This window comes from Mugil cephalus, chromosome 12 (genome assembly GCF_022458985.1).
Source record: "Mugil cephalus isolate CIBA_MC_2020 chromosome 12, CIBA_Mcephalus_1.1, whole genome shotgun sequence".
Lineage (NCBI taxonomy): Eukaryota > Metazoa > Chordata > Actinopteri > Mugiliformes > Mugilidae > Mugil > Mugil cephalus.
The window spans coordinates 23,353,064-23,371,262 of record NC_061781.1 but is presented as its reverse complement, the minus strand read 5'-3'; the positions used below and the strand labels follow the sequence as shown (position 1 = coordinate 23,371,262).

Sequence of the window (18,199 nt, the reverse complement as noted above, 5' to 3'; positions counted from 1 at the left end):
AATCACGTATGTCTTTTTTTTTTCTGTGTTTATTTGGAGGTAATGCAACAACACGAGAAAGATTTTTACACATCTGTGTGGGATCAGCAGATAGTTTTATCCCTGTTTAATTTTTCATCCGAACACACACACGGTGCCCGAGGCCAGACGGTGCGTGTACTCGTAGAGGTAGTAGGAGGCCGGAGGGAAGTTGCACTTCATCTCCATCCTGCCCGGCACCACGTGAATGGCCACGCCGGCTCCCAGCCCCTCCTGCAGCTTCCTCAGCATGCGGGAGGCCAGGTACCGGCGCGCCCTGCCCGGGTCCTCCTCGATGGAGGCGTACACTTCAGGCGGCGGATTCGGGATCTTCCACTCCAGGTCCACGATGAGCTGGTGGATGCGGCTTTTGTCCAGTGACGTCGGCGTCTCGCGGTAGCAAACCACCACGTGGGGGATCGGAGCTTCAGACACCACGGAGAGGAAATTGTTGGGCTGCTGTTCTGTCGGCGGAGCTTCCTTTTCGTCCTGCGTCTCCTCCTCCTTCTCCTCCTTCTCCTCCTCCATGACTCCCACAGCAGGATGGAGCATCACCGCCCAGCGCAGCCAGTCGTAGTTCTTCTCCAGGGTCTTCAGGATGCTCGACGCCGCCTCCTCTGGAGGTGCGCGGTTCTGCACGGCGTCGTGCAGCTCTTTGCGTACGTCCTCTTCCGCCTGCTCCAGGAAGTATCCCAAGCAGCGTCCGCCGGTGTTCTTCATCTTCCTGTAGAGGGCGCCCATGCGGTCGGACCAGCTCTTCATCAGCAGAGCCTGGTCTCTGCCGGTCAGAGAAGCCTGAGTGAAGAGGCAAAGGAGGCCGGTGCCCAGGACGAAGTTCACCTGATGAGAGAGTGAGAGGAAGTGTGAGCTCTAAAACTATGGTAAAACAGTAGTTCTACCTTAAAATCCCTATAATAACAATAATGATAGTAATAGAAGTAACGAAACAGCAAAATTTACTCATTGTGGACATTTTGTGGAAATGTAAAAGGACAACTTATTGGTACAAAGGTTAGCCTGAGCTAACGGGTAGCGGAGAGTTGGTTGGGCGGGAATTAAGACTTGGAATATCTGTGTGTGGGCGGAGTAAAGATCCAACATGGCGACCGCAGGCTCCGCCCACTTTAGGCTTCATTTTTGAGGTTCAAAATCCAACGGGTGACGTCACGTTGGGTTTGTCAGTAGTATAAACAGTCAGCGACCGCTCCTCACTGTAACCTACTGAGACCTAAACATTTGTTTGGAATATTAATTAATTAATGTCTTAAAAGTAAGATTAAGATCTTTCGGTATTTGGGATTAATTGGATCTAAGAAGTATAAACAAAATAAGCATCATCTTTGTTTCTGAAAAATATTATAGGGACACAGGGATTATTGCACTTTAAGTCACCAATGTGCAACAGTTTATTTTAATGCAAAACCTAGAATTGGATACGATGAAATCCCAACGTCCTCGAATGAGTATTTGTGAATTTGTTAAATTTTCATGTCATATAAAACTAGAAAAGTCACTAAGAATGAATAAACAAGTGTTTTGACCCTTCGCTACCAGTACATGGCAGACAAAAGTGTCCCCATATGAGGACAACAGGACTAAATGGACTAAAACCTTAAACTTAACGTCGTCCACACATGAGGACGTTGGGTCTCAGGAGGTTAAAGATGACTTGTTTTACTGATGACTCTTAATAGTCTATGTTATAGGATCTGGTAGTTAAACTTCTTGTTTGTTTTCCTTCTCAAATATTCAGAGTGAAACAAGCACAACATAAAAGTAACGTAAATAAAACTGCCTCAAATTTGGGATTAATTCAACACAATTTGCATTTCAAAGAGATGAAAAGAGACTTTTTAGGAGCAAACGGTCAATGACATAAATGAACCTCCCATTTATTTTAAGATATTCAAAACTCAGCTTCTCTGATTAGTTCAGTTTAGTTTGAATATGTAAGAAAGCAAACAAAATAATCACAAATAAAATAAACATAAACTAAATATTCCATCCTCCACATGTCTGAACAGGAGAGGGAGGAAGTTTAGATTTATTTTATCCCTTCTTAAAAGATCAATAATATATAATAATATTCTTGTCCTTCTTATCCTGTCAGTATAATAATAAGAAACAAGAAAAATAAAAATAAAATGAAGAAAACAACATCTAAAAGACATAAAAACAATAATAATAAATGAATAAAAAGTTAGGAATAATATTTATATTATGTATTTAATGCACGATCGAGCCTCGATTGCTGATTTCATCTAATAAAACAGATGCAGTTCATGTTAAAATGACACTTTTTCACACATTTATTGACTTGACCTTAGGAGGAAGGGATTTATTTATTATTTATTTATTTCTTTTGGTGCATGTTGACCTTAAAAATCCTAAAAGTGCTGAGGCCCATCGTGACGCGAGGCTCTTAATCTGAGGAGAGTCCCAGCAGATGGACACAGACCAAGAATCCAAAGCTCCTCTGGTGACATTCACATATAAATATAAAAAGAAGTCGCTCACATGTTCTTTCTGCAGCAGGAGCAGGAACAATGTCATCATACGTCAACTTATCACCTCGGACGTGTTTACACATGATAAGTTCTTCAAGGTTGAAGGAAACGAAGGTGCGGCGGCTTCACTTTAACGAGGTCAGACTCTAAAACCTCCTGACGTGCTCAGATTAATGTAACATTTATCACGTTTAGTGCTTTATTCCACTTACTTTGAACGCGCCGCGGGGGCAAATTTAGCCGTTCTTTGCGCCTCAGTGAAACCATAAGGCTTTTATATAAGAGTTTTTATGCAAATTAGTCCTTAAATGAAGCTCTGCATGAACACGTCCCCCCCCCCAGTAACCGGACTCTGATTTGAGTTTGTGTGTTGCCCCTACACAGGTCACGCCCCCTATTCTAATTAATTATATAATTGTTTTTACGTAACACACAGGCCAGGGGTCACTGCTGTGTGTGTCTTTTCCTCTAAGAGTGGACATGCATTCACAATGGCCGAAGGGAAGTACACAAGGACAGATGGACACTGTTAGAAAAAGAGGGGGTGTCTACTCATGGTTAAAGCTGTTGTGTTAAGTTACTTTGTGTCACTGGGGTCATTTTCTGCTACTTTGTGGTTATTTTCGGTCATTGTCGTCACTGAATCATTATTTTGTGTCTTGGTTTCCAAAGTTATCTTGTGTTTCTTTGTGGTCATTTTATGTCTTTGTGGTTATTTAGTGTTTTATTTTGTGCGTCTTTGAAGACAATTTGTGTTTCTGTGAGTTTTTTTTGTATCTCTCTGTTGTCATTTAGTGCAGCTTTGTGTGTTATTCTGTGTCTTCGTACTCATTTTGTGTCATTACCTGTCTGTCTGTGGTCATCGTTTGCATCTTTGCGTCATATTTTGTGTCTCTCTGTGGTTATTTTAAGCCTTTGTGGTTATTTAGTTTTTTATTTTGTGTCGTTGTACTAAGTTTGTGTCTCTTTGTGGTCGTTTTGTCTTTCTTGGAATTTATTTTGTATTTCTATGTGGTCATCGCTTGCATCTCTGCGTTATATTTTGTGTCTCTTTGTGGTTAGTTTGTGTCACTTGTTGTTTTTCTGTCGCTTTGTGGTCAGTGTGTGGCTATTTTGTGTGTCTTTTTGTTCCCTTGGGTTTCTTTGTATCTCTCTGAGGTCAGGTTGTGGTTATTTAATGCAGCTTTTTTGTTTATTTTGTATCCATGTCCCTTTTGTGCCATCATTCTGTGTGTTTGTGCTAGTTTTGTGTCTCTTTGTGGTTATTTTATGCAGCTTTGTGTTTTATTTGTGTCTTTGTACTCATTATCTGTCATGTTGTGGTAATTGTGTCTGTCTCTGTGGTCACATTCAATTATTTTGTATTTCTTTGTGGTCATTTTGTGCACGTTTTCATCATATCTTGTGTGTCATCACTGTTATTTTTGTGTCACTGGTTATTTTTCTGTCTCTTTGTGGTCAGTATATGGCAATTTTGTGTGTCTTTTTGTCAATTTGTGTTTCTTTGAGTTTTTTTTTGTATCTCTCTGAGGTCATTTTGCATCTTTGTGCTCATTTTGTTCATCGTTTCCATTATATTGTGTCACTTCATGGTCACTTTGTGGTTAATTTGCATGTGCGTTTGAGGCAGCTGTTGTTTCACAGGGAACACTACACGCAGCAGCTCTGAGTCTCTGACTTAATTTTAGCTTTAAACCGCTGCTGTTGCTCGTTGTAGCGGTAAAAAAAAAAAGAAAAAGCAAACAACAAAGAAAGTGTGTTCCTGAGCCGACAGAGTCGGCAAATCCCTCTTTTGCCGACTCAGCTCTGGAAGAAAGACAACAGAAGGTCGCAGCTCTGCCGAATTAAATATTCAGTTTATTTTCATACCGGGAAGATGGATGCAGCTCGCTCCATCCCTCCCTCACGGGACCTGGATGTGTTTTTTCTCCCATTCATCTTTTTGGTCCGGAAAGAGAATGTTTAATACTGCGCACATCCGAGCTCCTCCACGCATTCGTCTGATAAACCTTTAATTATTCTTACGAGGCTTATTCTTAATTCTCGGATTGGATGTAATGAAGTTTTAATAGTTTTTGTTCCTCTGAGCTCGTATATATGTGTCTGTGTGAGTTTCAGACCTTGGATGGAGGACGTTTCCTCCTCATTATCAGACAGAAATAATTCAAAGGGCTGTTTGAGGTTTATTCCAGCTTTAGAGTTAAGGTTAGAATAAGGTTATATTAATGAGTGTGTGTGTGTGCATCTGTTAACAAGAGGTTGTTAGATTGTTGTGTCACCTCAGGCTCGCGTGCGTCCGTATAATGACTTGTAAAATAATCGAAGATGAAACTTTAATGACTGCCCGCGGGGGGGGAGACGAGTTAATCCTCCCCTCCTCACCAACCTTGACGCAGAACTCCCTGAGCTCCCAGCGTTTGGGCTTGCGGTTCAGGATGACCTCCTCCAGCAGCGTGGGCTGGTCCGTCAGGGCCGACACGCCCATCAGACGGTTGTACAGCGCCGTCAGCTGCCTCTCCAGGCGGTAGTCGTGCACGTACTGCAGGAAAACCTCCGTCTCCTTCTTGGTGAAGTCTGACTGGGCCCTCACCTGAAACAGGTGGAGAGGTGGCACATTTACAGCTTAATGAACTTCATGCAATTTGTTTAGTATAAAAAAAAGACCAAGAAAACTATAGGGCACTACTCATTAAAATAGTTGGAAAGTCTAAATTTGAACCAGGGGCGTCACTAGGTTTTAAAGACAGGGGGGTTTAGCCCCCCCCCCCCCGGGAGATGCACAGGATGTGAGCGAACGTAGCATGTTAGCACAAAATGTCCCAAACAGCTAATGAAGGCTAGGAAATCTGCATCGATCAGATTTGATTGATTCCTCCTATGAATTTTTAATCTAGGAAAAGTTTGTGGTTTTGTTTAAACAACATTTTATTGAGTTTCTAAACAGGACATAAGAGTTTGTGTAAGAAACATAGGAAACTGGTCACTGGATCCTCACTAGTTCTGTTCTACTGAGACTTAGCGACTCGTGGCTGCACTCGTATGTATTTAATACGTGCATCATCGACAAACACTTCATCATGTCGCTGCGTAAGTTGCATGTTGCGCTGTTACAGTCCCTCCTGGTGAAACCAGAAGTGAAGCCACTTTGGATTGTTTCAGTCTCTCTGCCATTGTGTCTTTGTCGTCATCATGTGATGTGAATGATGTGTGATTCTCCTTCTTCTTTGGGTTTATGGCGATTGTTTAAACAACTTTTAGGTGCATTACTTTCCCCTACTGGACTGGGATGTAAAGATCTGGCACAAAAAGTATCGATAAGCATGAAGGCTAATGATGATGATGATGAATTGAACCAGTTGTAATTTAAAATGAGAGTAAGTTACCAAATATGGTTCCTTGCCCCATAATCAGAATCAGAATTACTTAATTGCAAAGGAGTAACTTTTCATTACAGCAGCTCCTACTCAGAGTGTATCAGTGCTCAGAACAAAGAGCAATGTAGGGAATAAGAATATGTGAGAATAAGTAGGAAATTAGAATAAGAATGCACACATGTAAAAATATATATACATAAAAAAATATCTACAAATATAAGTGAACATGAGTTATTTCTCTGTGATAGCATTGAAGCATTGAATATGGGGTATTGCACATAGTTATTAAACAGAAGGCTTAAATGGTCCTTAACAATCAAATAACTGAAACATCTGCATCTATAATAATGTTGTCTCTCTCTGTTGTTGTTTTATAGTAATTTTTAGCATTTTGTGACTCTTTATGTTTGTTTTTATTGAAGTCATTTCACTGTCCTTCGTCTCACTATTGTTTTCTGTCTCTTTAGGCTCATTTTCTGTCACTTTCTCATTTTGCATCTTTTTGCGATTACTTGCACCTCACATTGTGTCTCTTTGGTCATTTTGCATCTGTCGTCTTGAGGTCATTTTGTTTTAATTTTCTCCCACTTTATTTTTATTTCCTGTCTCTTCAGGCTCATTCTCTTTCTCCCTGTCTCACTTTTCCATCATTTTGTGATAACTGGCACCTACTTGAAATAAATTTCTCTCTTTTTGCTCATTTTGCATCAATTTGTGATTTTTGTCTGTCTCTCTGTGGTACTTTTAGTCATTTTGTATCTTTTTTCATGTTTTTTTTGCATATTTGTCTTCACTTTGTGGTAATTGCCTCTAATTTGTTCTGTATGGTCATTGTCTGCTTTGTTTTATTATTATCTGTGCTTATCTCACCTCTTTACAGTCATTTTTTTTTTGCCTCCTTATGGTTATTTTCTATGTCTTTACATTTTCTACATTCTTTTCATTTGTTTCTTTTCCCACACGGTTTCTAAAAATCTCTTTATGTTACAGTGGGAGAACACATGACACATGAGAACGATGTTGCTGCTGATTGGTTTGACTCTCTGTCCTCTTTCTTGTTTAGAGTTACAGTCTACGTTTCCTTCCTATGAAATAACAAACCCTCGTCCGTATCGGATAGTTTGAACTCATATTTAATCACTTTATTTCTGATGAAGAAACAATAGAAGCAGAAACTGACAATTTTAGTTTGTCCTTGAATTCATGAATCAAGAGAGACGACGTCAACGCTCTTAATTCAGATAAAATAATCCGGGTTTGCATTTCTTTTCTTTCTCTTTTTTTTTTGCCTTTTTTCCAAATTCAGACAAATGAAATGACATTTAATCAGCCGCCGACCAAAAATAGACGACATAAGCCTGTCGATGCTAAGTCTGGTAGAAACAAACAGATGCTTCGATTATACATCTGCTCACGCATCAACATTTATGTAACGCACTCAGCGCGACGAGCTCAGTCACAGACACGCAACGCTTTAGAAAATCCTTCGCCCTCACACGGCTTGATAAGAGGACGCCGGTCAAAGACAGTTTCACCTCAGGCAAGTAAAGGTGAACCGAGCAATCACACTTTGATAACTTTCATCTGATATTTTCCTCCACGCGCACACGGGTCCGTCACGACTTGAGAGGAATCTCAATAGTTAAAAAAAACGAAATTTTGAAAGAAAGATAACTGAAAATTTATGTTAGAGCTATATTCATACACAATTAATGTAATGTTAGAATAATGAATGCAGTGAAATGAATGAACTAAGCCAAAATTACACCTGAATTATGATCATTCATACCACAAGTTACTTTTTAACACAATAGCTTATTATCTGGTAAATAGCGGCAACTCCAAATGTTTCCCTTTGCTTTAGTGCAAAAAAATACAGCTGCATATAATGAACAACCATGAAATTTCTTAAGAAGTGCAAGGTGCAAGTGCAATTTCTTATTTTATCAAATACTTTCAGCTGATATCTTCAGTGTAATTTTTGCAAATTTATCCCACGGCCCAGTTCTGGCCCCCGGGCCTTATGTTTGACACCTCTGCTCTAGATAATGATGGAAGGTCATGAAAGGGATTAGTTTTTGTTGAGTTCTTGTCATCTTGAGAGTTAATAAGAGAACTACATCTATAGCAGCTTAATGCTTTAAAACAAACACTATTACTTACAGGAGAAAAGGTGACGTAAAGATTTTAAACTCTCTTTTGTTGTAATTTGTTGTCAGAAAAGTCTTAATTTGGTCCCAGAACATGAGCCGTGATCTTCCAGTTTAGCTTATTTTACAAAATTTAATGTCTGTTAATTAAATAAAATGACTGAACTAAATTGTAACTGAATAAATCACATTATGCATCTATAATAATGTTGTTTCTCTTTGTTGTTGTTTTATAGTAATTTTTAGCATTTTGTGACTCTTTATGTTTGTTTTTATTGCTTTCCCTTTGTGTCACTATTGTTTTCTGTCTCTTCAGGCTCATAGAATTTATTTCTTCAGCACACCTGCTCATGGACATCGAATGCCTGCACATGATTTGTAATATTCTCCTTTGGTTCAGCTAAGTTGACATTAGTTGAGCCTCTAGTTATCGTCCATGTGCAGTTTTCTCACCGCGGTGCCCAGCTGGTAGTAGACCACGGCCAGGTCGTCCTCCAGCCGGTGGACCTCCTGGTCGTCCAGGAGGCCGTGTCCCGACGCTCCCAGCTCCTGATCGATGCCGTCCAGGTTCTTCTTGGACAACTCGGTCTCCTCCTCGGAGGCGCTGCCTCCCAGGTACGAGCAGATCCCCTGGACCAGGACCCTGAACACCACACGGAGACACTCTTACACTTCACTCCTTTATTCTCACACCTTTAATGTGATCGACGTGTTCGGGTCTTACCTCACAGTCTGCATGTAGCCGACCGGCTCCAAAACTTTTCCAAACATCGCCATGGTTACTGAACCGTCTTCTGAGCACAACTGAAACCGGCTGCTTCTTCTACACCTCACCTCAGGTTTGCACCGACCTTCACGGTTCCTCCCCTATTTATACACTCTCCCTAACAGCCAGTCTGTCTGATAACAGCTCCACTCCAGCAGCAGTGGAGACGACAACGATACAAATGAATGAGTCTCGTGTGCACAAGATACTTTTTAAAATATTCTTCCCCAGATGTCCTCTGTCCTCTGTCTGTATGAACCAGATGAGGGGGGAAACGAGTCCAGTTTTGTTCAAGCACCGTGATCTTGGTCACTGACAATCGTCACAGACATTTCCACCCCAATAAACATAATAAATAAATAAAAATTAAAACCATTAACGTGAGCCTCAGTGAGTGTTTATTAGTGCTACATAGTATCACATTCAATACTTCTGCTACAATCCAACTACTTTTTCTATATAAGCCAATACTTTTATATTATTTATTCTATTCTATTTAACTTTTAAACAGTTCACTCTTTATTCTTGTTACTTTTCTGCCCTATATATACTGTAAACTGCAATTTCCCCATTGTGCGACTATTCTATGAATTAAACTGCAGAGATAAAACTCTAATCTGTCTTAATCATGATGTTACAAAGTGAACTGACTGAAAGTTTTATAGAAATGATATTAAGGTTTCTGGGTGTCACATTTAAAAGTTGAAACGTATTCTATTGATCTATTTCATGCTTTACCTGCCTTATTTAAAACCACCACACAATTCCTAATTTCTCAACCATTATAAATCATTACCATAACTGATTTCCTGTTTGCCTGCAGAAAAAAAGCAAACAAACCTGTGTTTCAGTTTAAATAAACTTTAATCTGAACACAAAAAGCTGCACAAACCTTAGAGATGGTAGTAATTTATTTATTTTCTGTCATATGAATTATAATCACAAGTGAACCACGCAGAGTATTCAAGTTATTTCATCTAAATCTCAGTAAACTGTTTGGAGGACACACGGATTATTGAAATGAAGCGACAGAACAAAATCCTGAAGATTATTTAACTCCATCATTTCAGGGCCATGTATGTTTAGAAACATCCGACAGATCGCTGCCGTTAATTAAACACTAATTTTAAGTGCAGAAACAAACGTTTGCAGAATAGTGAAAATGACAGTTGCTGCAAAAGGTTCATGTAAATGTGTGGACAATTTAAAGCATATTAGGTTTTCTTAGGAAAAGACTGTGTGGCCAGAAAAAGAGAAAATATTTTATGCACAACACCATTTAAAAAATAAAAAAGAAGAGGCAGTGACAGGTGTATTGTGCTGGTTTATGAAAGAAAAGTTAAGAAGTAAAATGAAAGCGATGCCAATTTAATTTCAAATCTTCCAAGAGTTGAAACATTTAATAAATAAAGTTTCACTGAATGTTAAATACTGGACGCTCAAATTAATTCCAGTCACTTTGGGGATTTTCCCACTTAAAACACAACATTTTAGGAGCAGACAACAATGATCTTCAAAAATAACTGAGCATAGTCATTGACAAGTCCCAACTATCACCGTAGGGGGCGCCAGTGAGACAGTTTCAAAATTAAATCGTAGAAGAAGAAGCAGATGCGGAAGAAGGCGCCAAAATCGAAAAGTGTTTTTTTTCCTGCTAGCAGAGAGAAAGCTAAACACTTCTCCGAGAGTTAAACTTTAGGGATTTTACTAACTTGAAGCGCTTACCTGAAAATGGACCCGAGTCACCCAACAACACAGTTCTTCTCCAAACTGAGAAAACTGGCAGCGACTCTTGAGTCAGAAACTGCCAAACTTCAACACACCTTTGAAAACCGCCACAAAGAAGCTGACAGCGGTGAGAAACACACCGACAAACACACACCTGTAGCCCTCATTCTTCAAAGTAGTCTAGTCAGCTTGTATTAATGTGTTTCTTCTTATTTCAGAAACCACAGCGAGAGCAATGAGAGGATATCATGAACTGAACGCGGACATCGGGAACCTGAAGGTACACCAGACTCCATTCATTTATCTGTCATTTTAAGGCAGCGACATTATGAAACGTTACAGCTTTATTTATCACATTCCCATCTATAATTTATCTTGAATACGGTAAATATTACAGTACTCTGTATGTTCAAGTTACGCGAGTCATTAGGTTTCTGACAGAAAATGCGTTACTTTAGCAGAAGTACCAAATTAAAAGTACTAAAATACAAGTAGGAGTTCTGCATAAAAAAATCCTGCTTCATTAAAACTATAACTACAAATATGAGATTTTAAAAGGTTTTATCAACATTAAAATGCTCATACACGGCAGTTTTACTGAAATATCACTAGTTATCTTCTTAATAAACAACATGCGGTGAGTTGAAACATAAATTAATGTTGTTTACAACTCAAAGATATGGAACATGACATGTGGCCTCAACTACAAATCATTGACAATTAATCATCAACAATTAAATAGATATTAAAGTGTAACAGTTATGACATGTGATACCTTAATAAGTCTTTTATTAAGCAATATGAAGAACCACGTACACTATAAATCCATAGGTCTGAAAGCAGAATACTGATGAACTATGGTCTGTAAATATTCAGGGGCAGATCCAGGATCAGTTGTCTCAGCAGAAAACTCGGGTGAACGAGGCGAGCGATTTCATTAAGTCCTGTAGAGCGATGGAGATGAAGGTCTCTAAGGACATCCAGACAGTGAGGAGACACTGGGAGAAATATGGCTACCAAGCTCCTGGCAACACCCAGCGGCCAAACAGTAAGTAGCCGTTATTATCATAACGATGTTTACGGCTGCAGATTGTCTCACCAACATCATCTACTGACGTATACAGAGACGAACGGTCAGGAGACGGACGCTGACGGTGAAACTAACTCGGAGGAAGACGAAGACGGATGCCAGGAGGAGGACGAGGACCAGGATGGACACTTCTCATCACCTCCAAAACCAGAGCAGCCCGTCGGTGATGTCCTGCAAACCCCGCAGCCCTCCGACTTCGGCCTGTCGGACATCCAGCTGAAGCGGGCGCTGGCCGGTGGGGCTGACTGGTGTCCCGAGGCGCCCCCCATGCCTGAGATGAGCCTCCCGCACCCTGCGCTCAACACGCCGGTGCCGCCCATGGCCATGACGCCCAAATGGGCCCTGCGCATGGACGACGACGAGCTGCAGACGCCTCAGATGCACGACTTTGGCATCGCGGAGAACACAATGTGTCTGAACAACGACTTCACTATGGCTTTGTTCCAGAAGAACGTTGATAAGCCCAAAAGGTAGAGCAAATAAACCCCCACGTAATGTAAACAATGCACATGTTTGTCTATATCGACCTCTACTGGCAACACATGGAGTTGCAGGGGCATGTTTTTGTTGCTTCATGAGTGTCTCTTCTTCTACAGAGAAACACAAGACATTCCTACACCAGTGAATTCTATTATGGAGAATTTGCAGACAAAAGGTAACACATATATTCAGATCTATAACGTTGGCTACGGCGTCTCTGTAGCCCAGACTATAGCCTGAAACAATCACTACACATTGCAGCGATGCAGACAACAAAGGTCTGAAATGCATTTCCTTGACTTCTGACAAAATTTATATTTAAAACTTGATGCATTTTCATCCAGTAGATATTATGATCTTTTCTCCAGCTTTTGTCAGTGTTCTTATTATGGCTTGTAATTATAATTAATGATCTTTTTTTGTGGATGCTGGGTCAGATAGTGGCATTTAGGTGATATATATATATATATATATATATATATATATATATATAGTTTAAAAGGAGTGTTAAAAGTGTCTATCTCGGGCTGATCATGATGGCTTTTTGCAGATGGAATGAAGGCTTTTTTTTTGTAGATGTTTTTCTGGACCAGTGGAGCTTTGTGCTTCTTGTCTGATGCCAGTAACTGGAAGGAGTAAAGCGATGGGTATCGTTAAGGTTTTATCCAACACTGGTGCCCAGCTGGTACTTTTGAAGCGGTGCCATTAATTAATGGAAAACATACAAAGTTTGTCCAAAAACGAGTCCTGTTTTTTATTTTTGAGGCGTTTTGTGATGTGCAAGTTGAACAGAATAGTAATTTAAATAGTAATTTAAATTGGAGGTTCTGTATTAAACTTAGCCTAGTGCTGTTTATAAATATACATTATTATTATTATTTTGCATTCAATATTAAGTTATTCAAATAATACACAGGTTCAAATATATATTTTATTTCAAGTATGTGCAACAGTAGCATGACTGTGGAACTGCTATAAACATAACAAACCAAGCTGGTTTATGTATAATTAATTGTAAAGTGTCAAGTTTTAACGTTAAACATAGTTACATGTAGTAATAACAGAGAATCATCACTAGTCATTCTGGCCTCAGTAGTTGGTTGATGGGAGCGAGTTGCTGCTTCTCCTCCTCTAATATTTCAGCATGTGTCTGGGATTTCACTTGGAGATTGAAGACGTTCTCTTGTGGGGAACCAGGCGGAGTCGGTGTATAATTTGCGGCCTTGTGATTGGCTCAGCAGAGATAGGGGCGGGGCCTAGTGTGTACAGGAGGCGTAGATTGACAGGTCTAGTGTTTGTGCACTGTTGAGGTAGCTCCTGTAGAAGTGTTGACTGAAAGTCTTCTGCCTCCTCTGATCCCTTTACTAAAATATGTTGGATTTATATTAATCTGTATGTAAAGAAAGTAAAATTTGTATATATATATATGTAGATATATAGATATAAAAATGTGTAATTAAGCAAAGATTTTGTCACCCCCCTGCAGTCTCACCACAGACCCCACAGGGGTCTCAGACCCCCTGTTGAAGACCTATGATCTAAATAATATAAATACAACGAAGACTAACAAATAAATTAACCCGTATAAAATAACATTCACAACAGTCTGTCATAATTAACATAATAAAACCGATGGCGTGGGGTCGAAGATGCTACATTTCTCAGATTTCATTCTATGCGTCGTCAGATGTTTAATCAAATTCCAGATGTTACATTTCCTATTTTTGAGGTGAAGTTCAGACAAATGTTTGACCTTAGGTTCACTTCCATCCATGCAGGTGAAAAACTGATGTGATGCACAGTAACAGATCTAAGGTGACACTAATTGCATCAATATAAAGCACTAGAACCTGTGTTGCTATTTGCTCTGGTTTCTCCCGTTTGCATCAGCACCGATGTCGTTATGATACTGAGTATCGGTACCTGAACCCTGGAGGGGATGAGAAGTTTCCTCTGTGATCATTGAGGCTGTAAACTTCACATGCTATGTTTTTTTTTGTCTGCAGCTAATATCTTAGAGTCCCCGGAGATGCCTGTGCTTTCTACCCTGGGTTTCAAAATAAAAAAGTCCAACGGTCAATGCTCCCCACCTGCACAAGCCGGTGGCGTCCCAGAATCCCCCCATCGCCCCGGCAACCTGCCTACGTCCCCCGAGGTCCCCGTGTTTCAGACGCCGTACATGAAACGACTGGTCAGCAGCAAGAAGGTAGAAAGGAGGAGTGTGTGTGTGGAGCGTTAAGTAGATTTATTTTTAAATATCTACGGGTATAAACTCTTCAGTCTCCCGTGTTTTACAGCGGCAGCTCGAGCCCGTCACTATACAAACCTTTGATGAAAGCCACAACTTCGAACTTCCGACGCCACCTCGTAACGGGACGACCGGCTCCAAGTGTAGCTGGGAGTACGACGTGCCGGAGATTTCCATCCTGGGTGCGGACGACAGGAAAATGCCCGAGATGCCAAACCTGGAGTCTGTTTTAGGAAATTCTTTACAAAGCGTAAGATCTGAATCCGAATCGCTTCAGTTTAGCTGTTATGTTCTAATCAAAGATTAGCTGTTAAAAGACTTTGTTTTCCCGTGTGCAGAAAAATGCTAAAATCCTGAAGATGAGTGAGCATGAAAAATTAGCCGGGGACCCTGTTATCAGCAGTCTGGAGCTGGACGGACCCACCCAGGAGTTCACTTTGGGGACACCTCGCATCCGGACGAGCTACGACGAACCCAGGACCCCGGAGATGCCGGACCTCAGCTCTGTGACACAGGACATCTGTAAAGTAAGTTTAGTTTATTCCCATAAACAGAACACACTCTAAACTACACAAACTGTTTACTAATAGAGCCCTGGAAACATCATTTCCATTTTGTCTCTAATATAAAGTCTTTGTCCTTCATCGTTCTTCATTTTCTCCTCCTACACCTCTTCTGATTATCAGATTACTGCTTAATTCCCTTTAAATAAGCTGATGGAAAAACCGATAATTCACATTTTTCTTCTTCTGCATCATTTAAAAAGTTCACTATTGTCATTAAATCCAGAACTAAATTCATTAAATGTGTCTCACTCGTCTCTTTTACTCTGTAGCTTTTGTCTCAGGCTCAGATGAAGAGGACAGAAGTAGCTGTTGTTCAGCCAAACATCAGGGCAGAAAAAGACAGACGCAGGTAAACTTAAAGGATTTTTTTTTTATAAAATAAGTATGTAAATGCCTTAATGCTTTTGCTGTCTGCTTGGGTTTGTGCTTCTTTTCCTCCTAATAGAAGCGTAACACGTCTTCTTCCCTTCAGTCCTTCCCCACAGATCTTATCCACCGTGTCGGAGACAGAGTTCCAGAGTTTACCCGGATACTTGAGGCAGATGACTCTCAGTAACCTGAACAAGGCCGTTCTCAACATCAACAGCTTCATAGAGCAGCACGGTTGGTTGTGCAGGACACTGAGCATCTCAGCTGAACGTCTGGTCCAAAGTAGAGCTGTAGTTTCAGATTAATCTTTCTAAATGTTTCCATATTTTTCCACCTGCTGTGGGATAAATTAAAGGATTATTTTTGTCAAGTTTTGCCTTGATTTCTCCACTTGAAAGGAGAAAGATGAGTCTCTGCAGAGTTAAACTAGATTCCACTCAAAGGACCAAACACTTTCTTCTTTATATCCATTTATTTTCAGTTGGTTAAAGGTAAATGCAAACACTTATATTAACTTTACTCTCAACTCTCAGATGTTTTGATCCTAAAAGCTCGATAAAAATGCATCAAATGAGCATCAAATCAATGGATTTAATTATATAATCTAATCTCTATGAAGAATGTGCAATTAGAAATAAGATTTTACATAAAAAGAGAATCAAATCTGGTAAATAAATAGTAAACAATACTTTAGAATGATCCTACAAAATGTGTGAGAACTCAGTATTTACTTAATAATAGTTAATTTTATTTAAGAAGCGCCTTTCAAGTCACACAAGGACACTTTACAGAAAGGAACAGACGAATAGAACAACAGATAAAAACATCAATGGACACATAAAAATAAAACGACATTCAAACATCCAAATACAAGAAACATATAATAAGCAACATTCAAGCATTGACAAACAGACAGTAAGTCTAACATTTAATAAAACAGCATCCATTCATTCATTTACCGTGCTGGTTATTTTATTTTTTTTACACTAAAATGGTAAAATATCTCAGATTTCATCAGTTTCTGGTTGGATTCCTGCACCATCCAGTCTGTCACATCAAATTCATTCACTTTAAGTCATCCAGTGTTTGGAGAATATCTCTCCTGCCTCATCTTTCCACCATTTTTCCACCAAGTCCTCGTCCCTGCTCTTAACAGATCTCACCTTTAGTAGCTCTAAGATTCTTTACCAGGATCTACTCTCAACTTAAACATCACGATTCTAACAAATTTCTTAGAATTTGTCGAATAATATTTAACCAACAACCTCAATTATAAACTATTTAGAGCTGCTACCTTCCATTAATGTCTCTGAGTTAGAAGTTGTCTGATTTCTCTGCTGTTGTGTGGCGCCCCCTGCAGGACAAGCTGCAGACTTCCAGATGGAGCAGCTGAAGAGCATCATCAGCGTCGGCGCCAAAGCCCCCGTTTACATCCTGTGTCTGACTGAGCTCCAGAGGCTGAAGCAGGTGGGCGGAGTCAGAAACACGTCCGTGTACAAACTCGTCACGCACAACTAAAGGTTGTGAGACCGACAATAATCTCACCCGGATTCAGGAAAACACTGAGTCTTTTAAGAAATCTAATTTATGTGCACGTTTAATTTCAGTCTCGTCTGCTCAGAACCAGAAAACGCAGGTCGCTAGTTTTAGGTTATAAATAGTTCTGGTGCATGTTGTGACTCTAAAATGCATTTAGGTTTTTATGTGTATGAAAACAGTTTATAGTTAATTCACAAGATATTTCAAAACACAATATGAAAGCTGGTTATCTAGGTATATAAGTGTGTAGTACAGTATGTAAGATACCGACATAACTATAATAAATATACAACTCTTGATGGATAAAAACCTCCTGATTTACAAAATCCACCTGTGTTAAGTGTAGAACATGTTTAGTGGGTGTTCAACAACAGAAATGCACTAACAACACATCCAACAGTAATTGTGTTCAAGAATCTGTTTTATTTCACATTGATGACCAGTGTTTAATGTCGTAACATGTAAACTTATTCACCACATCTCTTCATGTGTTTCCTCGTGTTTCCTCCTTGTATTTAAGATGTAAATTGTGTAAATAAATTATATTGACCTCGTTTCTTTTGTTCACTTTTTATCTGATGTCTTCCTCCTTGTTCCGTGCGATAAATAAAGGATGATATTATCTTATTATGCTGCAGCCAACGATTATTAGTCTTATTTGATTAGTTGAGTAGTATGTGAAATGTCAGAAAAAATAATGAAAAGCAGGAATTTACTGACAATCATAACAAATATTCACATAATAAGTGTGGATCTCTGAATGGAGGAACTTTTCTACCAATAATAACAAAATACATGTCAGTTATTGCTCTGGCAATCAACTGTTAATTAATTAAATAAGCTAATTATTTGGCTATACATTGCTTTTTGTTTTAGGAGTGGGTTGTAATTGGGCATCAGAAAGCTTCATTCAGAATATTATGTCTATTATTTAGCTTGTAAATCTTTGTATATAATACCTTCTTTGCACTATTATAGCTGTACATGCTATACTTGTGTTTGATTTGTACTGAAAAGGAGAAGCAATCTGTAAAATGACAATAAAGGGTATTCTATTCTATTCTATCTATTCTATTCTATTCAGACATTATAATATCATTTTATTGTCAGGCAAATATCATAAACAGCTAGAATTTATTTAATTTGTCTAGATAGATAGAAAATATGCCAAGAAAATAAGCCTGGACTTCTGCTATTTTAAATTTTATCTCTGATATTATTATTATTTTTTTTAAATCTTATGTTGTTTTACTTGTTTTCTGCCTCATTTTATTAATCCCCTAAATGTCTGTGAAGGTTCTCAGTCATCCAGGTCATGGTAATCCAAAAAAGCCAAAATATTCAACGCTTTTTTGGATAATCCC

General features: G+C 39.3%; 2 protein-coding genes across 2 annotated transcripts; one reads left to right on the top strand and one right to left on the bottom strand.

The window, feature by feature from the left end:
- Positions 1-13: 13 nt before the first annotated feature.
- Positions 14-8,882, bottom strand: LOC125017621. The gene is made up of 4 exons (XM_047601006.1): positions 8,774-8,882; positions 8,503-8,692; positions 4,912-5,115; positions 14-858 (listed from the first exon to the last, which is right to left on the bottom strand). Exons 1-4 carry the CDS (start codon positions 8,824-8,826, stop codon positions 115-117), a joined length of 1,191 nt encoding a protein of 396 aa, XP_047456962.1. The 5' UTR covers positions 8,827-8,882; the 3' UTR covers positions 14-114.
- Positions 8,883-10,434: 1,552 nt separating this feature from the next.
- Positions 10,435-17,327, top strand: ska3 (spindle and kinetochore associated complex subunit 3). The gene is made up of 11 exons (XM_047600187.1): positions 10,435-10,670; positions 10,762-10,823; positions 11,420-11,591; positions 11,668-12,103; positions 12,230-12,288; positions 14,120-14,319; positions 14,411-14,611; positions 14,700-14,888; positions 15,197-15,276; positions 15,400-15,530; positions 16,657-17,327. The coding sequence occupies exons 1-11, from the start codon at positions 10,547-10,549 to the stop codon at positions 16,812-16,814; spliced, it is 1,812 nt and encodes a 603-aa protein (XP_047456143.1). The 5' UTR covers positions 10,435-10,546; the 3' UTR covers positions 16,815-17,327.
- The last annotated feature ends 872 nt before the right edge of the window (positions 17,328-18,199 follow it).

Coding starts and splice junctions, on each gene's coding strand:
- LOC125017621 (XM_047601006.1), bottom strand. CDS start 8,826: ATGGCGATGTTTGGAAAAGTTTTGGAGCCGGTCGGCTACATGCAGACT. Junction 8,693..8,773: donor GGCTACATGCAGACTGTGAG/GTAAGACCCGAA, acceptor TGTGGTGTTCAG/GGTCCTGGTCCAGGGGATCT. Junction 859..4,911: donor TCAGGGAGTTCTGCGTCAAG/GTTGGTGAGGAG, acceptor CTCTCTCATCAG/GTGAACTTCGTCCTGGGCAC.
- ska3 (XM_047600187.1), top strand. CDS start 10,547: ATGGACCCGAGTCACCCAACAACACAGTTCTTCTCCAAACTGAGAAAA. Junction 10,824..11,419: donor CGGACATCGGGAACCTGAAG/GTACACCAGACT, acceptor GTAAATATTCAG/GGGCAGATCCAGGATCAGTT. Junction 14,320..14,410: donor GACTGGTCAGCAGCAAGAAG/GTAGAAAGGAGG, acceptor CGTGTTTTACAG/CGGCAGCTCGAGCCCGTCAC.